The 23,884-nt window shown below is 36.9% G+C and overlaps 1 protein-coding gene across 5 annotated transcripts in view; it reads left to right on the top strand.

The window, feature by feature from the left end:
* LOC147570842 (cullin-4B-like) overlaps positions 1-23,884 on the top strand; it is a 139,327-nt gene that overhangs the window by 93,560 nt on the left and 21,883 nt on the right. For all 5 annotated transcript variants that reach the window (XM_086696743.1, XM_086696742.1, XM_086696740.1 and 2 more), the window contains 2 exons: positions 10,230-10,335; positions 10,411-10,583. In XM_086696743.1, coding sequence (XP_086552869.1) covers positions 10,230-10,335; positions 10,411-10,583 — 279 coding nt within the window. The remainder of the gene's footprint in view (positions 1-10,229; positions 10,336-10,410; positions 10,584-23,884) is intronic.

Below are 23,884 nucleotides of genomic sequence, written 5' to 3'. Positions count from 1 at the left end.
TAGTGATCCATCAATTAATATTACTGTAAGTGCTCATCCCAACAAGTGTGCTCCTCATTTCCCATCACCCATTTGGATCATTCCCCCAAACAACACCCCTCCAGCAACCCTCAGTTTGGTTCTCTGTATCTGAGAGTCTCTTATGGTTTGCCTCCGTGTTTTTATCTTATTTTTCTTTTTCCTTCTCTATGTTTCCTTGTTTTGTTTCACATGTAAGTGAAATCATACAATATTTATCTTTCTCTGACTGACTTATTTAGCTTAACATAATACACACCAGTTGCATCCCAGTTGTGGCAAATGGCAAGATTTCATTCTTTTTTCTGCATCACAAAGGAGTGTTCCATTGTGTGTGTGTGTGTGTGTGTGTGTACATATGTATACATATATACCAAGTCTGTTTTAATGTTTATCACTTGATGGACATTTGGGCTCCTTCCATAATTTGGCTATTGTTGAAAGCACTGTTCTAAACATTGTGGCTCACATGCTCCTTGAGATCAGCATTTTTGTGTCCTTTGGATAAATACCCAGTAGTGAAGTTGCTGGGTTGTAGGGTAATTCTATTTTTATTTATTTGAGGAACCTCCATACTGTTTTACAGAGTGGCTACACCAGTTTGTATTCCCACCATCAGTGCAAAAAGCTTCCCCTTTCTCTGCATCCTCACCTACATCTGTTGTTTCCTGAGTTGTCCATTTTAGCCATTCTGATAGGTGAGATGGTATCTCAGTGTGGTTTTGATTTGTATTTCCCTGATGATGAGTGTTGTGGAATGTTTTTTTCATGTGTGTTGTCCATCTGGGTGTTTTCTTTAAAAAAGTGTCCATTCATGTCTTTTGTCCATTTCTTTATTGGATTATGTGTTTTTGAGTTTGATAATTTCTTTATAGATTTTGGATACTGTCTCTTTATCTGATATGTCATCTGCAACTATCCCCCCATTCTGTGGGTTGCCTCTTTCAAAACTGATTATTTATGTATCTTGAGAGAGGGTGGAGAGAGAAAGAGCAGAGAAGGGGCAGAGAAAGAGAGGAGGGGGTCCCAAGCCGGCTCCATGCTGTCAGCACAGAGCCCAATTTGGGGCTTGATCTCACAAACCAATTGCAAGATCATGACCTGTGCTGAAACCAGCAGGAGGATGCTTAACCATCTGAGCCACCCAGGTGTTCACCCTGCCATTAGTTGCCTTTTAATTTTGGTGATTGTTTACTTTGCTGCGCAGAAGGCTTTTATCTTGATGAGGTCCCAGTAGTTCATTTTTGCTTTTATTTCCCTTGCCTCTGGCAATGACCAGTAAGAAGTTTCTGCAGCCAAACAAAAGGGGGGTTGTTTCCTATTTTCTCCTCTAGGATTTTGATGGTTTCCTGTCTTACATTTATGTGTCTCATCCAGTTTGAATTCATTTTTGTGTGTGGTATGAGAACATGGTGTAGGCTCATTGTTCTCCATGTCACTGTCCAGTTTTCCAGTCACCATTTGCTTAAGACACTGTCTTTTTACTTCGGATATTCTCTCCTGCTTTACCAAAGATCAGTAGGCCATAACATTTGTAGGTTGATTTATGGGTTCTCTATTTTTTTAAGTATGAAATGTATTGTCAAATTGGTTTCCATACAACACCCAGTGTTCATCCCAACAGGTGTACTCCTCAATACCCATCACCTACCCTTCCCTCCCTCCCACCCCCCATCAACTCTCAGTTTGTTCGCAGTTTTTAAGAGTCTCTTATGGTTTGGCTCCCTCTGTCTCTACTTTTTTTTTCCTTCCCTCCCCCATGGTCTTCTGTAAGTTTCTCAGGATCCACATAAGAGTGGAAACATATGGTATCTGTCTTTCTCCGTATGGCTTATTTCACTTACCATGACACTGTTCAGTTCCATCCATGTTGCTACAAAAGGCCATATGTCATTCTTTCTCATTGCCATGTAGTATTCCATTGTGTGTATAAACCACATCTTCTTTATCCATTCATAAGTTGATGGACGTTTAGGCTCTTTCCATAATTGGACTATTGTTGAAAGTGCTACTATAAACATTGGGGTACAATTGCCCCTATGCATCAGCACTCCTGTATCCCTTGGGTAGATTCCTAGCAGTGCTATTGCTGGGTCATGGGGTAGATCTATTTTTAATTTTGTGAGGAACCTCCACACTGTTTTCCAGAGTGGCTGCCACCAGTTTGTAGCCAACAGTGCAAGAGGGTTCCCGTTTTTCCACATCCTCTCCAGCATCTGTAGTATCCTGAGCTGTTCATTTTGGCCAGTCTGACTAGCATGAGGTGGTATCTCAGTGTAGTTTTGATTTGTATTTCCTTGATGAGGAGCAACGTTGAGCATCTTTTCATGTGCCTGTTGGCTATCTGGATGTCTTCTTTGGAGAGGTGTCTTATTCATGTTTTCTTCCCATTTCTTCACTGTATTATTTGTTTTTCGGGTGTGGAGTTTGGGGAGTTCTTTATAGATTTTGGATACTGACCCTTTGTCTGATATATCATGTGCCAATAATCTTTTCCCGTTCCGTTGGTTGCCTTTTAGTTTCATTGATTGTTTCCTTTGCTGTGCAGAAGCCTTTTATCTTCATGAGGTCCCAATAGTTCATTTTTGCTTTTAATTCCCTTGCCTTTGGGGGTGTGTCAAGTAAGAAATTGCTGCGGCTGAGGTCAGAGAGGTTTTTTTTTCCTGCTTTCTTCTCCAGGATTTTGATGGTTTCCTGTCTCCCATTCAGGTCCTTTATCCATTTTGAGTTTATTTGGGGGAGTGGAGTAAGAAACAGGTCTAGTTTCATTCTTCTGCGTGTTGCTGTCCAGTTCTCCCAGCAGCATTTGTTAAAGAGACGGTCTTTTTTCCATTGGATCTTCTTTCCTGCTTTGTCAAAGATTAGTTGGCCACACTTTTGTGAGTCCAGTTCTGAAATCTATATCCTATTCCATTAGTCCATGTGTCTGCTTTTGTGCCACTACCACACTGTCTTGATGATTATAGCCTTGTAGTAGAGGCTAACGTCTGGGATTGTGATGCCTCCCACTTTGGTCTTCTTATTCAGTATTACTTTGGCTATTTGGGGTCATTTGTGGTTCCATACATTTTTAGGATCCTTTGTTCTAGCTTTGAGAAGAATGCTGGGGCCATTTTGATTGGGATTGCTTTGAATGTGTAGATTGCTTTGGGTAGTATTGACATTTTAACAATATTTATTATTCCAATCCATGAGCATGGAATGTTTTTCCATTTCTTTGTATCTTCTTCAATTCCCTTCATAAGCTTTCTATAGTTTTCAGCATACAGATCTTTTACATCTTTGGTTAGGTTTATTCCTCGGTATTTTATGCTTCTTGGTGCAGTTGTGAATGGGATCAGTATCTTTATTTGTCGTTCTGTTGCTTCATTACTAGTGTATTAGAATGCAACTGATTTCTGCACATTAATTATGTATCCTGCAGCTTTGTTGAATTCATGTATCAGTTCTAATAGACTTTTGATGGAGTCTCCCGGTTTTCCATGTAGAATATAATGTCATTTGCAAAAAGTGAAAGCTTCACTTCATCTTTGCCAATTTTGATGCCTTTGATTTCCTTTTGTTGTCTGATTGCTGATGCTACAGCTTCCAACACTGTGTTGAACAACAGCGGTGAGAGTGAACATCTGTGTTGTGTTCCTGATCCCAGGGGGAGAGCTCTCAGTGTTTCCCCACTGAGAATGATATCAGCTTAGGGCTTTTCATAAATGGCTTTTATGAAGTTTTAAGTATGTTCCTTCTATCCCAACTTTTCCGATGGTTTGTATTAAGAAAGGATGCTGAATTTTCTCAAATGCTTTTTCCGCATCGAATGACAGGATCATATGGTCCTTTCCTTTTCTTTTTCTTTTTCTTTTTCTTTCTTTTTCTTTTTCTTTTTCTTTTTCTTTCCTTTTCTATTATTAATGTGATGTATCACATTGATTGACTTGAGAATGTTGAACCAGCCCTGCAGCCCAGGAATGAATCCCACTTGATCATGGTGAATAATCCTTTTAAATGCTGTTGAATTCAAATTGCTGGTGTCCATATTCATCAGGGATATTGGCCTAGTGTTCTCTCTTTTTGCTTGGTCTCTGTGTGGTTTAGGAAACAAAGTAATGCTGGCTTCCTAGAATAAGTCTGAAAGTTTTCCTTCCCTTTCTGTTTTTTGGTGGAAAAGCTTGAGAAGGAAAGGTATTTTCTCTGCCTTAAATGTCTGGTGGAGTTCCCCAGGGAAGCCATCTGGTCCAGGACTCTTACTTGTTGGGAGATTTTTGATGACTGATTCAGTTTCTTCACTGTTTATGGGTCCGTTTGTGTTTCTTCCTGTTTGAGTTTTGGAAGTGTATGGGTGCTTAGGAATTTGTCCATTTCTTCCAGGTTGTCCAGTTTGTTGGCATATAATTTGTCATAGTATTCCCTGATAACGGCTTGTATTTCTGAGGGATTGGTTGTCATAATTCCATTTTCATTCATGATTTTATCTATTTGGGTCATCTCCCTTTTCTTTTTGAGAAGCCTGGCTAGAGGTTTATCAATTTTATTTTTTCAAAAACCAACTCTTGGTTGCCTTGATCTGCTCTACAGTTTTTTGAGATTCTATATTATTTATTTCTGCTCTGCTCTTTATTATTTCTCTTCTCCTGCGGGGTGACCTTGCTGTTCTGCTTCTAGTTCCTTTAGGTGTGCTGTTAGATTTTGTATTTGGGATTTTCTTGTTTCTTGACATAGGCCTGGATTGCAATGTATTTTCCTCTCAGGACTGCCTTTGCTGCATCCCAAAGCGCTTGGATTGTTGTATTTTCATTTTCATTTGTTTCCATATATTTTTCAGTTCCTTCTCTAATTGCCTGGTTGACCCATTGATTCTTTAGTAGGGTGTTCCTTGACCTCCATGCTTTTGGTGGTTTTCCAGACTTTTTCCTGGGGTTGATGTCAAGTTTCATAGCCTTGTGGTCTGAAAGTGTGCTTGGTATGGTCTCAATTCTTTTATACTTATTAAGGGCTGTTTTGTGACCCAGTATGTGCTCTGTCTTGGAGAATGTTCCATGTGCACTCGAGAAGAACGTATATTCTGTTGGTTTGGAATGCAGAGTTCTAACTATATCTGTCAAGTCTATCTGATCCAATGTATCATTCAGGACCCTTCTTTCTTTATTGATCCTGTGTCTAGATGATCTATCCATTGTTATAAGTGGAGTATTAAAGTCCCCTTCCATTACTGCATTCTTATCAATAAGGTTGCCTATGTTTGTGATTCATTGTTTTAGATATTTGGGGGCTCCAGAATTTGGTGCACAGACATTTAAAATTGTTAGCTCTTCCTGATGGATAGACCCTATAATTGTTATATAATGCCCCTCTTCATCTCGTTACAACCTTTTATTTAAAGTCTAGTTTGTCTGATATAAGTGTGGCTACTCCACCTTTCTTTTGACTTCTGGTACTAGGATAGTTCTCCATCTTTCAGTCTCATTTCAATCTGAAGGTGTCCTCAGGCCTAAAATGAGTCTCTTGTAGACAGCAAATAGATGGGTCTTTTTTTTTTTATCCATTCTGATACCCTATGACTTTTGTTTGGAGCAAATAATCCATTTACATTCAGTGTTACTATAGAAAGATAGCGTTTAGAGTCATTGTGATGTCTATAGTCTCATGCTTGTGGTGATGTCTCTGGTACTTTGTGGTCGTTGCAACATTTCACTTACAGAATCCCCCTTAGGCTCTCTTGTAGGGCTGGTTTAGTGGTGATGAATTCCTTCAGTTTTTGTTTGTTTGGGAAAGCCTTTCTCTCTCCTTCTATTCTGAATGACAGACTTGCTGGATAAAGGATTCTCGAGGGCATATTTTTTCTCTGCATCACATTGAAGATTTCCTGTCATTCCTTTCTGACCTTCCAAGTTTCAGTAGCTAAGTCTGCTACTAGTCTTATGGGTTTCCCTTTATATGTTAGAGTGTGTTTATCCCTAGCTGCACTCCGAATTTTCTCTTTATCCTTGTATTTGCCAGTTTCGCTATGGTATGTTGTGCAAAAGATCGATTCAAGCTACATCTGGAGAGAGTTCTCTGTGCCTCTTGGATTTCAATGCCTTTTTCTTTCCCCAGATAAGGGAAGTTCTCAGCTGTGATTTGTGCAAGTACATCTTCAGCCTCTTTTCTCTCTCTTCCTGTTCTGGAATTCCTATTATATGGATATTGGTACGTTTGATAGCATCACTTAGTTCTCTAATTCTCCCCTCATACTCCCGGATTTTTTTCTCTGTCTTTTTGTCAGCTTCCTCTTTTTCCATAATTTTGTCTTCTAATGCACCTATTCTCCCCTCTGCCTCTTCAATCCGGGCTGTGGTTGCCTCCATTTTATTTTGCACCTCATTTATAGCATTTTTTAGCTCCTCCTGACTATTTCTTAGTCCCTTGACCTCTGTAGCAATAGCTTCTCTGCTGTCGTCTATGCTGTTTTCAAGCCCAGTGGTTAATTTTATGACTATTACTCTAAATTCTTGTTCACTTATATAGCTTAAACTGGTTTTGATAAATTCGTTAGCTGTCGTTACTTCCTGGAGTCCTTTGAAGAGAGTCCTTCTGTTTTGTCATTTTGGATAGTCCCGGGAGTGGCACAGAACTGCAGGGCACTTCCCCTGTGTGCTGTGTGGAGTAACTTGTGTTGGTGGGCGGGGCCGCAGTCAGACCGGATGTCTGACCTCAGCCCGCCGCTGGGGTGACAGTCAGACTGGTGTGTACCTTACCTGCCCCTCTCCCAGGGGCAGGACTCACTGTGGGGTGGAGTGGCCCCTGTCTGGGCTACTTGCACACTGCCAGGTTTGTGGTGCTGCTTCAGTGGGATCTGGTGTATTAGCCGGGGTGGATCCGCAAGGTGCATGGGGCACGAGGGGCAGGCTTAGCTCGCTTTGCTGTCAGTGGTCTCCTGCGGGAGGCGCCTTGCAGCACTGGGAGGGAGGCAGGCAGACCCATCGGAGGGATGGATCCACCAAAGCACAGTGTTGGGCATCTGCGAGATGCAAGCAAGTTCGGTGACAGGAACTGGGTTCCCTTTGGGATTTCAGCTGGGGGGTGGGAGAGGGAGATGGCGCTTGCCAGCGCCCTTTGTTCCCATGCCGAGCTGAGCTCTGTCTTCAAGGGCTCAACACCTCTCCCTCCCAGTGTCCTCTCGCCCTCTCTGCTCTCCGAGAGCAGAGCTGTTGACTTTTAACATTCCAGATGTTAAGTGCCACTGGCTGTCAGAACTCACGTAGTCCAGCCCCTCCGCTTTTGTAATCCAGACTCGTGGATTCGTCTTGCCAGGCGGGCTGCCCTCCACTGCCCCGGCTCCTTCCCACCAGTCCGTGTAGTGCGCACCGCCTCTCTGCCCTTCCTACCCTTTTCCGTGGGCCTCTTGTCTACCCTTGGCTCTAGAGAGTCCAATCTGCTAGACTTCTGGTGGTTTTCTGGGTTATTTAAGCAGATGTGGGTAGAGTCTAAGCGATCAGCAGGTCGAGGTAAGCCCAGTGTCCTCCTACATCACCATCTTCCAGTTCTTCCATCTGGGCTCTCTGTTTTGTTCCATTGATCTGTGTGTGTCTGGTTTTGTGCCAGGACCATACTATCTTGACAATTACAACTATGTAATAAAGCTTGATGTCCAGAATTGTGATGCCTCCAGCTTTAGCTTTATTTTTTTACATTACTTTGGCTGTTTGAAGTCTTTCCTGGTTCCATACAAATTTTAGAATTGTTTGTTATAGCTCTGTGAAGTGTGCTGATACTACTTCAATGGGGACTTCTATGAATATGTAGATTGCTTTGGATAGAATTGACGTTGTAATAGCATTTTTTCTTCCAATCCATGAGCATGGAACCCTTTTCCATTTCTTTGTGTCTTCTTTAATTTCTTTCATAAAGTTTCTATAGTTTTAAAGATACAGATCTTTTACCTCTTCAGTTAATTTTATTCCTCGGTATTTTATGGTTTTTAGTGCAATTATAAATGGCCTTCCTTTATTTTTCTTTCTGCTGCTTCATTGTCGATGTGTGGTAATGCCATTGATTTCTGTCCATTGATTTTATATCTTACAGCTTTGCTGAATTCATGTGTCAGTGCTAACAGTTTTTTGGTGGAGTCTTTTGGATTTTTCCATGTAGAGTAAAAGAGTGAAGGTTTGAGTTCTTCCTTGCTGATTTTGACGCTTTTTATTTCCTTCTGTTGTCTGATTGATGAGGCTAGGACTTCCAACCCAGTGTTGAACAGCAGTAGTGAGAATGGACATTCCTGTCATGGTCTTGACTGTAGGGGGAAAGGTCTCGTTTTCCCCATTGAGGATATTAGTCTTTTATGATGTTGATATGTGTTCCTTTTATTTTTCCTTTCTTAAGGTTTTGTTTGTTTGTTTGTTTGTTTTTTGTTTTTTTGTCAACAAAGGGTGCTGTATTTTGTCAGATGCTTTTTCTGCACCTGTTTAAAGGATCATGTTGTTCCCATCATTCCTTTTATTAGTATGTTGTATCACGTTGCTTGATTTGCGAGTATGAAACCAATCCTGCAGCCCAGGAATAAATCCACTTGCTAGTGGGGAATAATTTTTTAAATCTGTTGTTGCATTTGGTTTTCTAGTATCTTGAGAATTTTTGCATCTATATTTACCAGGGAAATTGGTCTGTAGTTCTCCCTTTCCATGGGATGGTGTTTGTTTTTCTGTATCTTATTTCACTACAGTTAGGCTGTCAAGATCCATCTTTGTTGTCAGAAATGGCATAATTCTCTCTTTTTTATTGATAAATAATATCCCATTGTTTCTGTATTATTATTTTTTTAAACTCTATTTATATCTCTATATACTGATCTTACCTGTGTGTCGGTCATACCTGTCTTACCTGTCTGTGTAAGCTAATCTATCACGTTTTCTCTATACATTTTTCTGTTCATTGACACGTAAGTTGTTTCCATGTCATGGCTACCGTAGACAGTCCTGCAAACAGCAGGTGCACATATTTCTCTGATGTAGTGATTTTATTTTTTTCTTTCAACTATATCCTTAGAAGTGGAATTGCTGAATTGTATGTTAGTTCCATTTTTAATTTTATGACGAACTTCCCTTTTGGATTTTCTATTTCCCTAACTAATGATGTTTTATACAGTTTTCATGCAGTTGGTCATTCACATATCTTGTTTGGAAGAATGACTGTCCAGGCCCTATGCCTATTTTCATTTGGATTTATTTTGGATCTTTTTTTCCTGTTGAGTAGTTATGAGTACTGTATGTATTTGTATATTACTCCTTATTAGATAGACGGGTTTGCAAGTATTTCCTGCCATTCTATAGGTTACCTTTAATTTTCTTGAAATGAATAATGAATACATTTATTTACTTTCCTGCACAAAAACTTCCATTATGATCTGGTCTCACCTGTTTGTTTTTTGTTTATTTATTTCTGAAATTTATTTTAATTCAAGTTAGTTAAAATAGTATAGTATTGGTTTCAGGAGTAGAATTCAGTGAATGATCACTTACGTATCACACCCATAGCTCACCCTGACAGTTGCCACCTTTACTGCCCATCGTCTAGTTAGCCCATGCCCCCACCCTACTGCCCCCAACAAACAAACCCCCAGTTTGTTCTCTGTATTTAAGAGTCTCTTACGGTTTGTCTCCCTGTCTGTTTTGATCTTATTTTTCCTTCCCTTCCTCTGTGTTCATCCTTTGGGTTCGTAAACGCCAAATCATATATTTTGGTATCATATCCAAAAAGTTGTTGTCAAGACCAGTGTCATGGAGTTTTCCCCTTATGCTTGAAACTTCAGATTTCACCTTTAATATTTAATTAATTTAAAGTTAATATTTTGAACGGTCTCAAATAGGAGAACAATTTTGTAATCTTTATTGTTACTTCTTTCGGTTGGGAAAGAAGCAGTTGGGAAATTGTTTACCCACTTTTAGTACCTTGATTATGAGTGGTGATAACACAAATATTTTTTCTGGTTTTTAAATATCTAATGTATTGTTAGTTCTAAAGTGGAAAGTATGTTTATTTATTGTGGAAACAGCCAATGCTGTTTTTTTCTGTTAATGTCTGCCACTTTTAGCTCTATTTTGACCTCAACAGGACTCGTTTCAATTACTATTAATATTTTAATATAATAAATAGAGAGGATTTTAAGTAGCTAAAGTCATACCTACATCATCATTAAATTGGTATTTTTCTATAAGAAATTAATAGAATGTTGCTTTTAACAGGGCAAAAAAGAACTTCAGGTAACCCTTTTCCAAACATTGGTGCTGTTGATGTTTAATGAAGGAAATCGGTTCAGCTTAGAAGAAATTAAGGTGGCTACTGGAATAGGTAAGTATTGATTGTAATTGTTTAAATCTGTGCTGTAATAAAAATGCTAAACTTTTTTTTTTTTTTCTCATTCAGAGGATAGAGAACTTAGAAGAACTCTACAGTCATTAGCTTGTGGCAGAGCTAGAGTTCTTATCAAAAATCCCAAGGGCAGAGATGTGGAAGATGGTGATGTATTTTTTTGTAATGAGGAATTCAAACACAAACTCTTCAAGATAAAGATCAATGAAATCCAGATGAAAGAAACGGTACTTTGTTTCTCACTTTAATGTCACTTTAATTTTCTGATGCCTTTTAAGAAGTTGTTTTTTTGTTTTTTATTTGTTTTTTTGTTTTGTTTTGTTTTTGGTGCAGTAGTAATTAGAATAATATGTTTTTTGTGTTTTGGTAAAAAACATAAAATTTTACCATCATGAGCATTTTGAAGTGTATGGTTTAGTAGTGTTAAATATATCTACGCTGTGGTGCAACAGATATGCAGAACTTTTTCATTTTAAAAAATAGAAAATCTGTTTTAACAAGACTCTGTTTTCTTTTTACCCCAGCCTTGGTAAATAACATTTTTTTTTATTTTATTTGAATATGACTAATTTTGGTACTTTATATAAGAAGAGCCATAAGTATTTCAAGTATGTGTCTTTTTGTGACTGGCTTAATTCACTTAGCATAATGTCCTCAAATTTCATTAAATACGTAGCTAAGGAGCAAGTAAAAGGATTTTTTTTCATTTACAGCTGAATCTTCCATTATATGAATATGTCACATTTTGTTTATCCATTCATTCACTGATGATCATTGGGTTGCTTCCACCTCTTGGCTGTTGTGAATAATGATGCTGTGAACATGAGTGTACATGCCTGTACAGAGATACAAGTATCTCTGAGACTCCGCTCTTAATTGTTTGGACATTTGGCCAGAAGTGGGTGTGCTGGATCATAGAGCCATTTTATTTTAACTTTCTTTTGAGGAACCAATATACTATATTCCATAGAATTTCCTAAGTTTTACAGTCCACCAGCAGTGCAGAAGAATTCCAGTTTCTCCACATATTTGGCAAAACTTATTTTCTCTATTGATATTATTATTATTGTTAGTAGTGGTAGTAGTAGTCGTCGTCTTAGTATTAGTATTAGTATTTATATTTTTATAGTAGATATTCTGCAAGGACAAAAAAGTGATAGTATCATTTTGATTTGCATTCTACGAGAATTTATAAGTTTGAACAACTATTTATGTGCATTATGGCCATTCGTATATCATCATTGAAAAAAATGTGTATTCAAGCACTTTGCCTTTTTTTTTTTTAATTTTGAGTTATTTAATATTTTTGTTGTTTAATTATAGGAATTATTTATAACCTCTGAGATATTAATGACATATATGTATATGATTTACAAATATTTTCTCATTCTGTAGAATGCTTTTCAACCCTTGACTTTATGCGGTGATGCACAAAAAAGTTTAATGTAGTAACATTTGTCTGTTTTGCTTTTACCTGTGCTTTTTGTCAAATCCAGTGTCTTGAAGCTTTTTCCCTGTTTTCTTTGAGGAGCTTTTGTTTGTGTATTTGTCTTCTTTGTTTTGTTTTGTTTTGTTTTCTGGTTTTAATTAAATTTGATTTTTGTGTGAGTGAAATGTCCACTTTCATTCTTTTGCATGTGAATATCTATCGAACCATTTTTTATTAAATTTTAACTTTTAATCCCATTATAGCTGACATACATTAGAATATTAGCTTCACGTAGACGGTATAGTAACTCAGCCCTTCCACACAACACCCAGTGCTCTTCCAAGTGCCCTCCTTAATTCCCAACGCCTATATATCCGATTCCCACAGGCACCCACCCGTCCTCTGGAAACCATCAGTGTGTTCTCTAGAGTTAAGAGTCTGTTTCTTGCTTTTTTTCCTTAACTTGTTTGTTTTATTTCTCAAATTTCACAAATGAGTGAAATCATACAGGATTTGTCTAGCTCCATCCGTGTTGCAAATGGCAAGATTTTATTCTTTTTTAGTATTTCTGGTTGTGTGCGTGTATCACATCTTCTTTATCCTTCCCTGGACACTTGGGTGACTTCCTTGATTTGGCTTTTGCAAATAATGCTTCAAAAAATAGGGGTGCATGTATCCCTTTGAGCTAGTGTTTTGGCATTTTGGGGTAAGTACCAAATTGGTGCATTATAGGGTAGTTCTACTTTTGACTTTCTGAGGTATCTCCTTACTGTGTTCCAAAGTAGCTACACCAGTGTAAGAGAATTCCCCTTTCTCTGCATCTTTATCAGCACCTGCTTTTTCTTCTGGTTTTGTTTTTTTGTTTTTTTTGTTTTTTGTTTGTTTGTTTGTTTGTTTTAGCCATTGACTGTTTTGAGGTGATATATCATTGTAGTTTCGATTTGTATTTCCCTTGATGATGTATGATACTGAGCATCTTTTCATGTGTCAGTTGGCCGTATGGATGTCCTCTTAGGAGAAATATCTGCCCAAGGTTTCTGCCTATTTTTAAATTGGATTATTTTCTGGATGCTGAGTTGTATCAGTTCTTTACCTGTTGTGAATACTAACCCATTATCAGTTATGTCATCTGCAGAGATCTTATTGTGCCATTCAGTACATTGTCTTTTAATTTGTTAATTGTTTTCTTTGGTATGCAGAAGGTTTTTATTTTGATGTAGTCCCTATAGTTTGTTTGTTTGTTTGTTTGTTTGTTTGCTTGTTTTCCCTTGACCTAGGAGACATATCTGGAAAGCCCATGCTCTCTCTATGATTTTTATGGTTTCGAGTCTCATTTTTAGGTCTTTAATTCATTGTGGATGTATTTTTGTGTATTGGGTAAGAAAGTGGTTCATTTTAATTCTTTTTCATGTCCCTGACCAGTTTTTCCATCAGTATGTATTGAAGAGACTTTACATATTCTTGCTTCCTTTGTTGAATATTAATGTATTTATGGTTTTATTTCTGGGTTTTCTGTTCTTTTTGCTGATTCGTATGTCTACTTTTATGTAATTTCCTTGCTGTATTGATTATTACACCTTTATAATATAACTTAAAATCTGGAATTGTGATACCTCCAACTTCGTTCTTCTTTTTCAAGATTGCTTCACATATTTGGGGTCTTTTGTGCTCCACATAGATTTTAGGATCATTGGCTTCAGTCCTATGAAAAATGCTCTTGGTATTTTGATAAGGGTTGCATTAAATGTATAGACTGCTTTGGTTGTTTAGAATTTTAACAGTATTTCTCCTTGCAATCTCTGAGTATGGGATGTTTTTCCATTTCTTTGTGTCATCTGCGGTTTCTTTCATAAGTGTTTGTGTTTTCAGAGTACAGGTCCTTCACCTCTTTGGTCAGGTTCATTCCTAGGGACTTAATTATTTTTCCTGCAGTTGTAAGTGGGAGTATTTTCTTAAATTTCTCGTTCTGTGACTTCGTTTTTAATGTATTTAAATGCAGCCTTTTCTGTAGGTTGATTTTGTATCCTGCAACTTTACTGAATTCATTTATCACTTTTAGTAGTTTTTCTTTTCATGGAGATTTTAGGGTTTTCTGTATACAGTACCTCATGTCATATGCAAATAGTGAAAGTTTTCCTTCTTTACCAATTTGTATGCCTTTTATTTTTGTTGTTGTTGTTGTTGTCTGATTGCTGTGGCTAGGACTTCTAAGTACTAATTTGAATCAAAGTGGTAAGAGTGGGTTATCCCTGTCTTGTTCCTCAACTCTCAGTTTTTCCCCATTGAGTATGAAGTTTGTTACAGGTTTCGTAGGTGACCTTTATATGTTCTCTCTAAAGCTATGTTGTTGAGGGTTTCTGTCATGAATGAATGTTGTTCTTTGAGAATGCTTTTTCTTCATCTGTTGAAATGATCGTATGGTTTTATATTTTCTCTTGTTAGTGTAACATATTCCCTTGATTGATATGGGAATATCAAACTATCCTTCATCCTGGGAATATATTTAACTTGATCATAGTGAACGATTTTTTTATGTATTATTGAATTTTCTTTGCTGTTAGTTGGTTGAGAACTGTTGCGTCCATGTCCACCAGGGATATTGGCCTGTAGTTCTCTTTGTGTTGTCTTCTTTGGTTTTGGATTCAGGGTAATGTTGGACTTAATAGAATGAATTGGGAAAGTTTCCTTCCATTTCTATTTTATGGAATAGTTTGAGAAGAGGTGGTATTATCCTTCTGTTTTGATAGAATTCACTTATGAAACCGTCTTGTTCTGGAATTTTCTTTGTTGAGAGTTTTTAGATTATTGAGTAATTTCATTGATAGTAATCAGTTTGATCAAATTTTCTATTTCATCCTATTTCAGTTTTGGCATTTTACGTTTCTCGTAATTTATCAGTTATTTCTACAGGGTCTAATTTGCTGGCATATGATTTTTCATAATATGGTCTTCCAGTTGTTTCTGTGGTGTTGGTTATTATATCTCCTTTGTTGTTTGTGGTTTTGTTAATTTGAGTGCTTTTTTTTTTTTTATGGGCCTGGTTAGATATTGATCCATTTTGTTTATCTTCTCAGAGAATAAGATCCTGGTTTCACTGAACGGTTTGTTTTTTTTCTTGTTGAACACACTTGTATCCTTTATACATTGAGTGGTGTTCAATATTGTTCAAAATCATTTGACCATATATGCAAGTATGTTTCCTTTCATCTTCTGTTTCTATTTCATTGTCTATATTTCTCTGCCCCTTTCCCATACTATTTGTATTACTATAGCTTTTGTAATATTTTGTAAAATCACAATGGGGGTCATCCATTGTGTTCTTCCTTGTTCTTGTCTTCTTTGTTCTTTTTTCCTTATTCATTTTACTTTTAACATCACATGATTTTAAAATCGTGTTTTATTTCTGCATCTGCAAAAATTTGATTTAGAATTTTGATAGGCATTACAAAGTATCTGGAGATGGATTAGGTGTTATTGATACCTTAACAAGATTCATCTAGTTGATGAATATGGGATGGATTTCCATTTATGTCTGTCATATGTATTTCTTTTAGCAATATTTTGTAGTTCAGTGGGTGTCTTTTACCAGTACTTCACTAGTTTAACTCATAACTGTTTTTTTTTTTTTAATTTTTTTTTCAACATTTATTTATTTTTGGGACAGAGAGAGACAGAGCATGAACGGGGGAGGGGCAGAGAGAGAGGGAGACACAGAATTGGAAACAGGCTCCAGGCTCTGAGCCATCAGCCCAGAGCCCGACGCGGGGCTTGAACTCACGGAGCGCGAGATCGTGACCTGGCTGAAGTCGGACGCTTAACCGACTGCGCCACCCAGGCGCCCCTGTTGTTTTTAATTTTGATGCTTATGAAAGTGGTACATTTCTTTATTTCTTGTTTCTCCATTTTACTAAGGTACAGTTGACAGTTAAAACTTGTATGATTCGTGCTGTACACTTGCTGTTTTGACATAAATAGACCTTGTGGAATAATTGCCATAATAAGGCTAATTTGACATATCCTTAAATCTCTCTCATATGTTAACTTTTTTGTGTGTGTGATTTTAGTGGTAAGAATATTAAATTACACTCTCAGTAAATCTCAAGCATGTAATACAACAGTTGTTAAGTATATTTAACATTGCTCTATAATATGTAGGACTCATTCATCTTGCATATCTAAAACTTTTTTTCTTTTTTTTTTTTACCTTTTGGTGAACACCTCGTTTCTCCCTCTCATCTCGCTATATTCTATTCTCATCTTCTATGTGAATGAGTCTCATAGATTCCAAATACAAGAGAGGTTACTCAGTATTTGTCTATCTTCTTTTACTTAGCATAACGTTTGTTATTTCATTGTATGCATATACCACATTTTAATCCATTTACTTATCGATGGACAATTAGGTTTTTCTATATCTTGGCTATAATCCTGTGATAAAGTAGAAGTTCAGACATGTCTTTGAGATCCAGATTTCAGTTTTCCCTAGTGGCAGTACCAATTTACATCCCCCAAAACTGTTCAGGAGTTCACTTTATCCACATCATCACCAATATTTGTCCTTTGGTTTTTGATTATCCTGACAGGTTGATGTTTTTAGTTTTATTTTCCTGATAGTAATTATTACGAGCACCTTGTTAGACTTTCAACCATTTGTAGCTTTTTCAGAAAAATATCTCAGGTCCTTGTGCCCGTGTTTAAATTGGGTAAAATTTTTCTTGAGTTATGCAAATTACTTATATATTTTGTATATGAACCCATTATCAGATATGTTGCCTGCAAATATTTTATATAATCCCATAGGTTACTCTTTGTTTTGTTATTTCCTTTCTGTGCAGAAGATTTTTTGTTACTTTTGCCGTTGTCTGTTCTTCAGTGTCAGATCCAGAATATCACTGCTCAGTCCACTGTCTACAAGATTCTCCCCTGTGTTTTCTTTTCCTTTTTCTTAGTTTTGAGAGAAGTGAGAGAGAGACAGAGAGACAGAGAGAGCACATGTGTCAGGGAGAGAGCAGAGGGAGAGAGATAGAATCTTAAGCAGGCTCCATCCATGTTCAGCATAGAGCCTAATGCAGGACTTGATTCCTTGGCCATGGGAACATGACCTGAGCTGAAGTCGAGTCAGACTTTCAACCAACTGTAGTACCCAGGTACCCCCACCCCATCTGTTTCCTTATCAACATTTTATTGTTTTGTGTGTCACATCTTTAATTTTAATTCATTTTGTGTATGACTTGAGCTAAGGGTCCAGTTTTATTCTGTTGTAGATGGATGTCCCGTATTCCCAACAGTTATGGAAGAGATCCCTTTTCCCCACTGTGTTTTCTTGGCCTCCTGGCATAGTCTTGTGCTTTAGAGTATTTAGTGGTCTGTCAGTTTTATTCCGTTGGCATGTATCTCTTTTTATTCCAGTGTTGTAGACTCTAAGTCTGAAGTTCTCTCTTGGCCAGCAGTAGAGCAGACTCAGGATGAAAAGTGGAGATGGCTAATGTCCAGGAAATGACAAGAGCCCCGAATAGGGGTCCTTGCCCCGTATTTATTATTATCAGAAAGCTTACAAAAGTGATGGACACGCAGAAAGAGAGAGTGAATCTGTGAACATAAACTCATGGCATGAGGAGAAGGGGTTTTTGGAGATATCGGTGTTTGGGTTTGGGTCAGTATAAAACAAAATCATGGCGCCAGGCAGATGGATGTTAATGGCAGACAGGAGGTACCATGTCTGTTTATCTTAGCTAGCCGAGGGGATAAGACAGATAGAGCATGCAACGTCAGGGTTAACAAGGCACCTTTTCTCTTGCTAATCAGCTCCACTTTGGGCAGCTTAACCAGCATAGCAGGAATCTGTAGCCCCATATACCTGTTTACCCAGTTTGGTCCTTCTTTCCTGTGAAAGCAGCTCTCTGCTGTAGTACTAAATTGGGGGACACTTTTGCCCAGAATGCCTAATCTTGTTTAACTCATATAACCTTGTATTGGGAGGCTTTGCCCCCTCTCTATTCTGGGGGCCTTTACCCACCCCTGCTCTATCCTCAGGTCTTAATCTTGTTTACCCAAGTTTGGGTGTGTTCATGTTACGGCTTTGTAATTCTTTATGCCATGGTGGGAGCCCAGGGAATTCCTAAGTTTATTCCTCAAATTCCAGTATCATACTATTTTGATTAGAGTAGTTTTTAGTATGTTTTGATCAGGGACTCGTTATCTCGGTGTTCTTTTTATTTTTTTAAATTTTTATCTTTATTCATTTTTGAAAGACAGAGAGAGACAGAGCAGGGGTGGGGCAGAGAGAGAGGGGGACACGGAATCTGAAGCAGGCTTCTGGCTCTGAGCTGTCAGCACAGAGGCCAATACAGGGCTAGAACTCACAAACTGCAAGATCATGACCTGAGCTGAAGTCCAGCATCCAACCCACTGAGGCACCCAGGAGCCCCTAGGTGTTCTTAATATTTCTTAAATATTCTGGGTCTTTGTGGTTTCAAATACCTTTTAATAGGCTTTTTTTTCTCTTTCTGTAAAACGTGACATTTTGATTTTGCTAGAGATTGCTTTGAATCTGAAGGTTGCTGTGGGTGGTGTGGACATCTTAATAGTAAGTCTAACTTTTCAGAGACGCATAAATGTCTTTTGTGAGTTTTTCTGGTGCTTAGTATACAAGTCTTTCATCTCCCATTTAATCGTAAGTATTTAACTCTTTAATTATTTTTAAATTTGAATGTAATTGACACAGTATTACTTTAGTTTCAGAATTACAACTCAGTAATTCTGCAACTCCGTATATTATGCTGTGTTCACCACAAGCATAGATATTGTTTGACATCATACAATGCCATTACAGTGGCTTTGACTGTGTTACTTTCGCTGTGTCTTTTATTCTTATGAATTATTCATTCCACAACTGGACACCTGTGTGTCCTGCTCCCTTTCACGCAGTTTGCCCGTCCTACCCATTCTCCACCCTCTTACAACCTTGAATTCTCTGTGGAATGTATAGGTTTGATTCTGGCTTTTTGCTTTTTAATTCATTTGATTTTTAGATTTCACCTGTGAGTAAAAGCATGTGACATTTGCCTTTCTCAGTGTGACTTATGATACTCAGCATAATATCCTCTAGTTCCATCCCTGTTGATAATGGCAAGAACTCATCCTTTTATATGGCTGAATATATGTTTATATACATACACACACCACATATTTCTTACTCATTCATCTATCAGTGGACACTTAGGTTACCTCCATATCTTGGCTATTGTAAATCATGCTGCAGTAAACATAGGAATGCACGTATCTTTTTGAATTAGTGGTTTTTTTTTCCTCCTTTGGATAAATACCCTGTAGTAGAAATACTAAATCATACGGAATTAATATTTTAACCTGTAAAGGCACATCCATGCTTTTTTTTTTACAGTGGCTGTACCAAATCATATTCCAACCAACAGTGTACAAAGTTTCCTTTTTCTACATAATCTCACTGAAAACTTACTTTTGGTCTTTGTTTCTGTCTTTTCTGATAGGTGTAATATATTTTATGGTGGTTTTGGCTTGCATTTCCCAGATGATTAGTGATTTGGGCATGTTTTCATGAGTCTTTTGGCCTTCTGTAGGTCTTCTTTGGAAAAATATCTATTCATTTCCTTTGACCATTTTTTAATTGCGTTTCTCTTTTACTGTTTTCGTCATATATTTTGGATACTAAAACCTTATCAGATATATCATAACTCTTTTCCTGTTCAGTGTATTGCCTTTTCATTGTGTTGATGGTTTCCTTCAGTGTGCAACAATTTTTTAATTTTTCATGTAGTCCCAATAGTGTTTTGGCTTTATAATAATATTACTCTTGCTAGAGGAGATAAATCTAGCAAAATGTTGCTTTGGCCAATGTCAAGGGAAGTTACCACCTATGCTCCATCCTAGGATGTTTATGCTTTCAGGTCTCATGTTTAGCTCTTTAATTCATTTTGAGTGTATTTTTGTGTATAGTGTAAGAAAGCGGTCCAGTGTCTTTATTTTACATGCAGTTACCCAGTTTTTTGAGCACGTTTTATTGGAGACACTTGTCTTTTCCCTATTCGCATGTTCGTGCCTCTTTTAGAGGCATATGTTAATTGGCCAAATAATTATAGGTTTATTTTTGGGATTGATTCTGTTCTCTTGATCTGTATTTCTGTTTTTGTCCCAGTATGGCACTCTTTTGATTTCTACATATTTGTTACATGTCTTAAAACCTGGGATTGTGATAGCTTTGTTTTGTTTCCTTTTTTTCTAAAGATTGCTTTAGCTATATGAGGTCTTTTGTGGTTTGAAGACATTTTAGGATATTTTGTTCTACCTCTGTGAAAATGTATTTTGATAAGGATTTCACTAAATCTGTAGATTGGTTTGGGTAGTGAAGGTATTTTAACCATATTTATTCTTCCAGTCCTATGAGTGTGGAATGTTTTTCCATTTCTTTGTCTCCTCTTCAACTTTTTTAGTGTTCTCTGTTTAGTGTTTTTTGTTCTGTGTTTTTCAGAATTCAGGACTTTCAGGCTAAGTTTATTCTTAGGTATGGTATAGGTTTGGGTTTGCAATTGTAAATTGAATTATTTTCATAATTTATCTTCTACTTTGCTATTAGTTACAAACAGTGCAGTTTTATGGGTATTGATTTTGTGTCTTGGCACCTAACCTAACTCACTAATTACTTCTAATCGTTTTTGGTGGAGGCTTTAGGATTTTCTTTCTTCATTACCAATTTGGGTGCCTCTTATTTTCCTGTCTTTTGTGATTGCTGCAGCTAGAATTTCTTATGTTATGCTAACTAAACGTGTTGAGCTCCTAGCTGCCTAGAAGAAAAGCTTTGTTTTTCCCTATTCAGTGTGTTGATAGCTGTGTTTTTTCATAGATGATGTTTTATATTGAAGTATGTTCTCTTTAAACTGACTTTGTTGGGAGTTGTTTTTCATAAATACAGATTGAATTTTGTCAGGATTTTATGCATCTGTTGAGGCAATCATATGATTTTTTTCGATCATTTTTTGATGTGTTGTGTATGACATTGGCTGATTGCAAATACTGAACTATACTTGCATCTCTGGAGTTAATCCTTCCTAATTGTAGTAAATGATGTTTTTAGTGTTTTATTGAAGGTAGTTTGCTAATGTTTTGTTGAGGGTTTTTGCCTCTCTGTTTATCAGGTATATTGGCCTATAGTTTTCTTTTTTTGGAGTGTCTTTGGTTTGCATGTCAGGGTAAACCTGGCCTCATAGGATGAATTTGGAAGCATTTCTTCCTCTTATGTGTTTTGTTTGGTTTGTTATGTTTTGTTTTTTGGCATAGTTTGAGAATAGATATTAACTGTTATTTAAATGTCTGGTAGAATTCCCCTGTGAAGCCATCTGATCCTGGGATTTTAATTTTTGGTAACTTGTAATTAACAGATCAATTTCATTACTACTACTTGGGCTGTGAAGATTTTCTGTTTCTTCCTGATTCAGTCTTCGAAGATGGTATGTTTTAGGAATGTATCCATTTGTTCTCGGTTGTTCATTTTGTTGGGATTTTGTCATAGCATTCTCTTGTAATTCTTTATATTTGTGTCGTATAAGTTCTGTTTTGTTTCTCATGTTATATATTTGGGTCCACTTTCTCTCCCCTATGCTCTCTTTCCCTTTTTGGTGAGCCTGGGTAAGGGTTTATCAATTTTGTTTATATTTTCAAGGATCCAGGCGTGGATTTACTTATTTAAACTTTCTGCTATTTTCATAGTCTTTATTTTACTGATTCTGGTCTGTTTTATGTGTTTATTTGAGCTTTTTCTTATTTATTGAGGTTGTCTTGTGTTGCTGTATATTTCCCTCTTAACACAGCTTTTGCTGTGTTCAAATGATTTTGGATCATTTTGGTTTCATTTTCATTTGTTGTCACATATTTTTGTATATCTTCTTTGATTACTCTGTTGACACATTTAGTATCCTATTGTTTAACTTTTGTGTGTTTATGCTTGTTCCAGTTTTGTTTTTGTTTTTTTTTTTTTTTCTTGTGATTGCTTTCTGGTTTTATCTTGTGGTTGGAAAAGTGGCATGATGTAAATTCAATCATTTTAAATTTATTGAGATGTGTGTTGTGGCCTAACATCTGTGTATTCTGGAGAATGTTCAATGAGCCCTTGAAAATAAGGTGTGCTCTGTGATTTGGGGGTGGAATGTGCTTAATATATCTTTTAAAGTCCATCTGGTTCAGTCTGACATTGTTTTCTTACTGATTTTCTTCTTGGATGATCTTTCTATAGTAGGTTGAAGTCACCTACTATATTGAATTGCCATCAATTTGTCGTTATGTCTGTTAATATTTGCTTTTTGTATTCAAGTGCTTCATTGTTGGGTGCATAGATGTTTTTAATTGTTACATGCTCTTATTAGGTTGATCCCTTTATCATTATGCAATGCACTTTTTTTCTTTTGCTGTAGTCTTCGTGTAAAGTCTGTTTGGTCTGGAGCACCCCAGGTGGCTCAGTCAGTTAATCTTCCAACTTAGGCTCAGTTCATGATCTCACTGTTCAGGGGTTCGAGACCCACGTTGGGCTCTGCATTGACAGCTCAGAGCCTGCAGCTGGCTTCGGATTCTGTGCTTCCCACGCCCCTCTCTCTCCCTGTCTCTGCCCCTCCCCCACTTGTGCTCTGTCTCTCAAACATTAAAAAAAAAACTATAAAAAACGATTAAAAAAATAAAGTCTATTTCATCTGATATTAGTATTTCTACCCAGGCTTATTCTTGCTTCTGTTTGTATAATTATTTTTTCCCAGCACTTCACTTACAGTCTGTATGTATCGTTAGGATTGAAATGAATCTTTTCTAGACAGCATATAGACTAACCTTTTAAAATTCATTTTGCCACCCTTTGTCTTTGATTGGAGTGCTTACACTGTTTACATTTAAAGTAATTATTGACAGAGATACCTGGGTGGCTTAATCATTTAAATATCTGATTCTTGATCTCCTCTCAGGTTTTGGACATAGTCATGAGTGCAAGCCCTGCATTGGTCTCTGAGCTTGGCATGAAGCCTATTTTACTTATGAGCTAAGTAACTAAGTTATTGATACCTTTGTATCTGTTGCTATTTTTATTAGTTTCTTGATTTTTTTTTTTTTTTTAGTTTTTCTCTGTTTCTGTTTTCTTGTCTTGTGCTCTTTGTGATTGGCGAATTTTGTAGTGATATATTTGCCTTTCTTTTCTCTTTATGTTTTGTGTATCTCTCATAGGTTTGTAGTTTGTGGTTACAAAGAGGTGTACCTATAAGGTCCTATGTAAGTAGAAGTCTGTATTAATTTTATAGTCATTTAAGTTGAAACACATTAATTTTTTTTTATTTTTACCTGTCTCTTACTTTTTTACTTATCCTGCATATTTTCTATACACATTGTCATATGTTATGTGTTTTAATTCAGTGTCTACTTATAGCTGTTGTTTCTTTCACTGAAAGAAGTCTGCTTAAAGTTTCTCTATGGCTGGCTTTGTGGTGATAAACTCATTTGTTTGGCAAATTCTGTCACTCCTTCAAATCCAAATTATAATCTTGCTGGGTAAAGTATTCTTGATCGTAGTTGTTTTGTTTTGATTTCCCTTCAGCACTTTGAATATATCATGCCACTACTTTATGGCCTGAAAAACCTGTTGAAAAATCTGCTGGTTAGCCTTGTTAGTTTTCCCTATGTTATAGGTAACTTTTCATTTCTATATTGCTGCTTTGGACATTTTCGCCTTATCTTTAATTTTTGATATTTCAATTATTATGTGTGTGGTATAGAGCTTCTTTGGTTCATCTTTGTGTGAGCCTTTTGGATTTGGAACCTGTTTAATTCCTTATGTTAGAAAATGTTTCTGGTATTATTTTGCTCAAGTAAGATTAATACACCTCTCTCTCACATTCTTCTCTGAAGCCCCAATAATGTAAATGTGTGGTCCCTTGATATTGTCCATCCAAGATATATCTTAATCTATACTCATTTTTGAAATCCTGTATCTTTTTGCTGTTCAGCCTGAATGTTTTCCATTACTTTCTTAGATCACTGATACATTCTCCTAACTCCTCTGATCTACTGTTGATTCCCTGTCATGTTTTTGTT

Source organism: Puma concolor, unplaced genomic scaffold (genome assembly GCF_028749965.1).
Source record: "Puma concolor isolate L17-30 unplaced genomic scaffold, mPumCon1.1.hap2 unalloc_scaffold_8, whole genome shotgun sequence".
Classification (NCBI taxonomy): domain Eukaryota; kingdom Metazoa; phylum Chordata; class Mammalia; order Carnivora; family Felidae; genus Puma; species Puma concolor.
The sequence above is the reverse complement of the archived record's forward strand: the minus strand, read 5'-3'. Positions and strand labels throughout refer to the sequence as shown.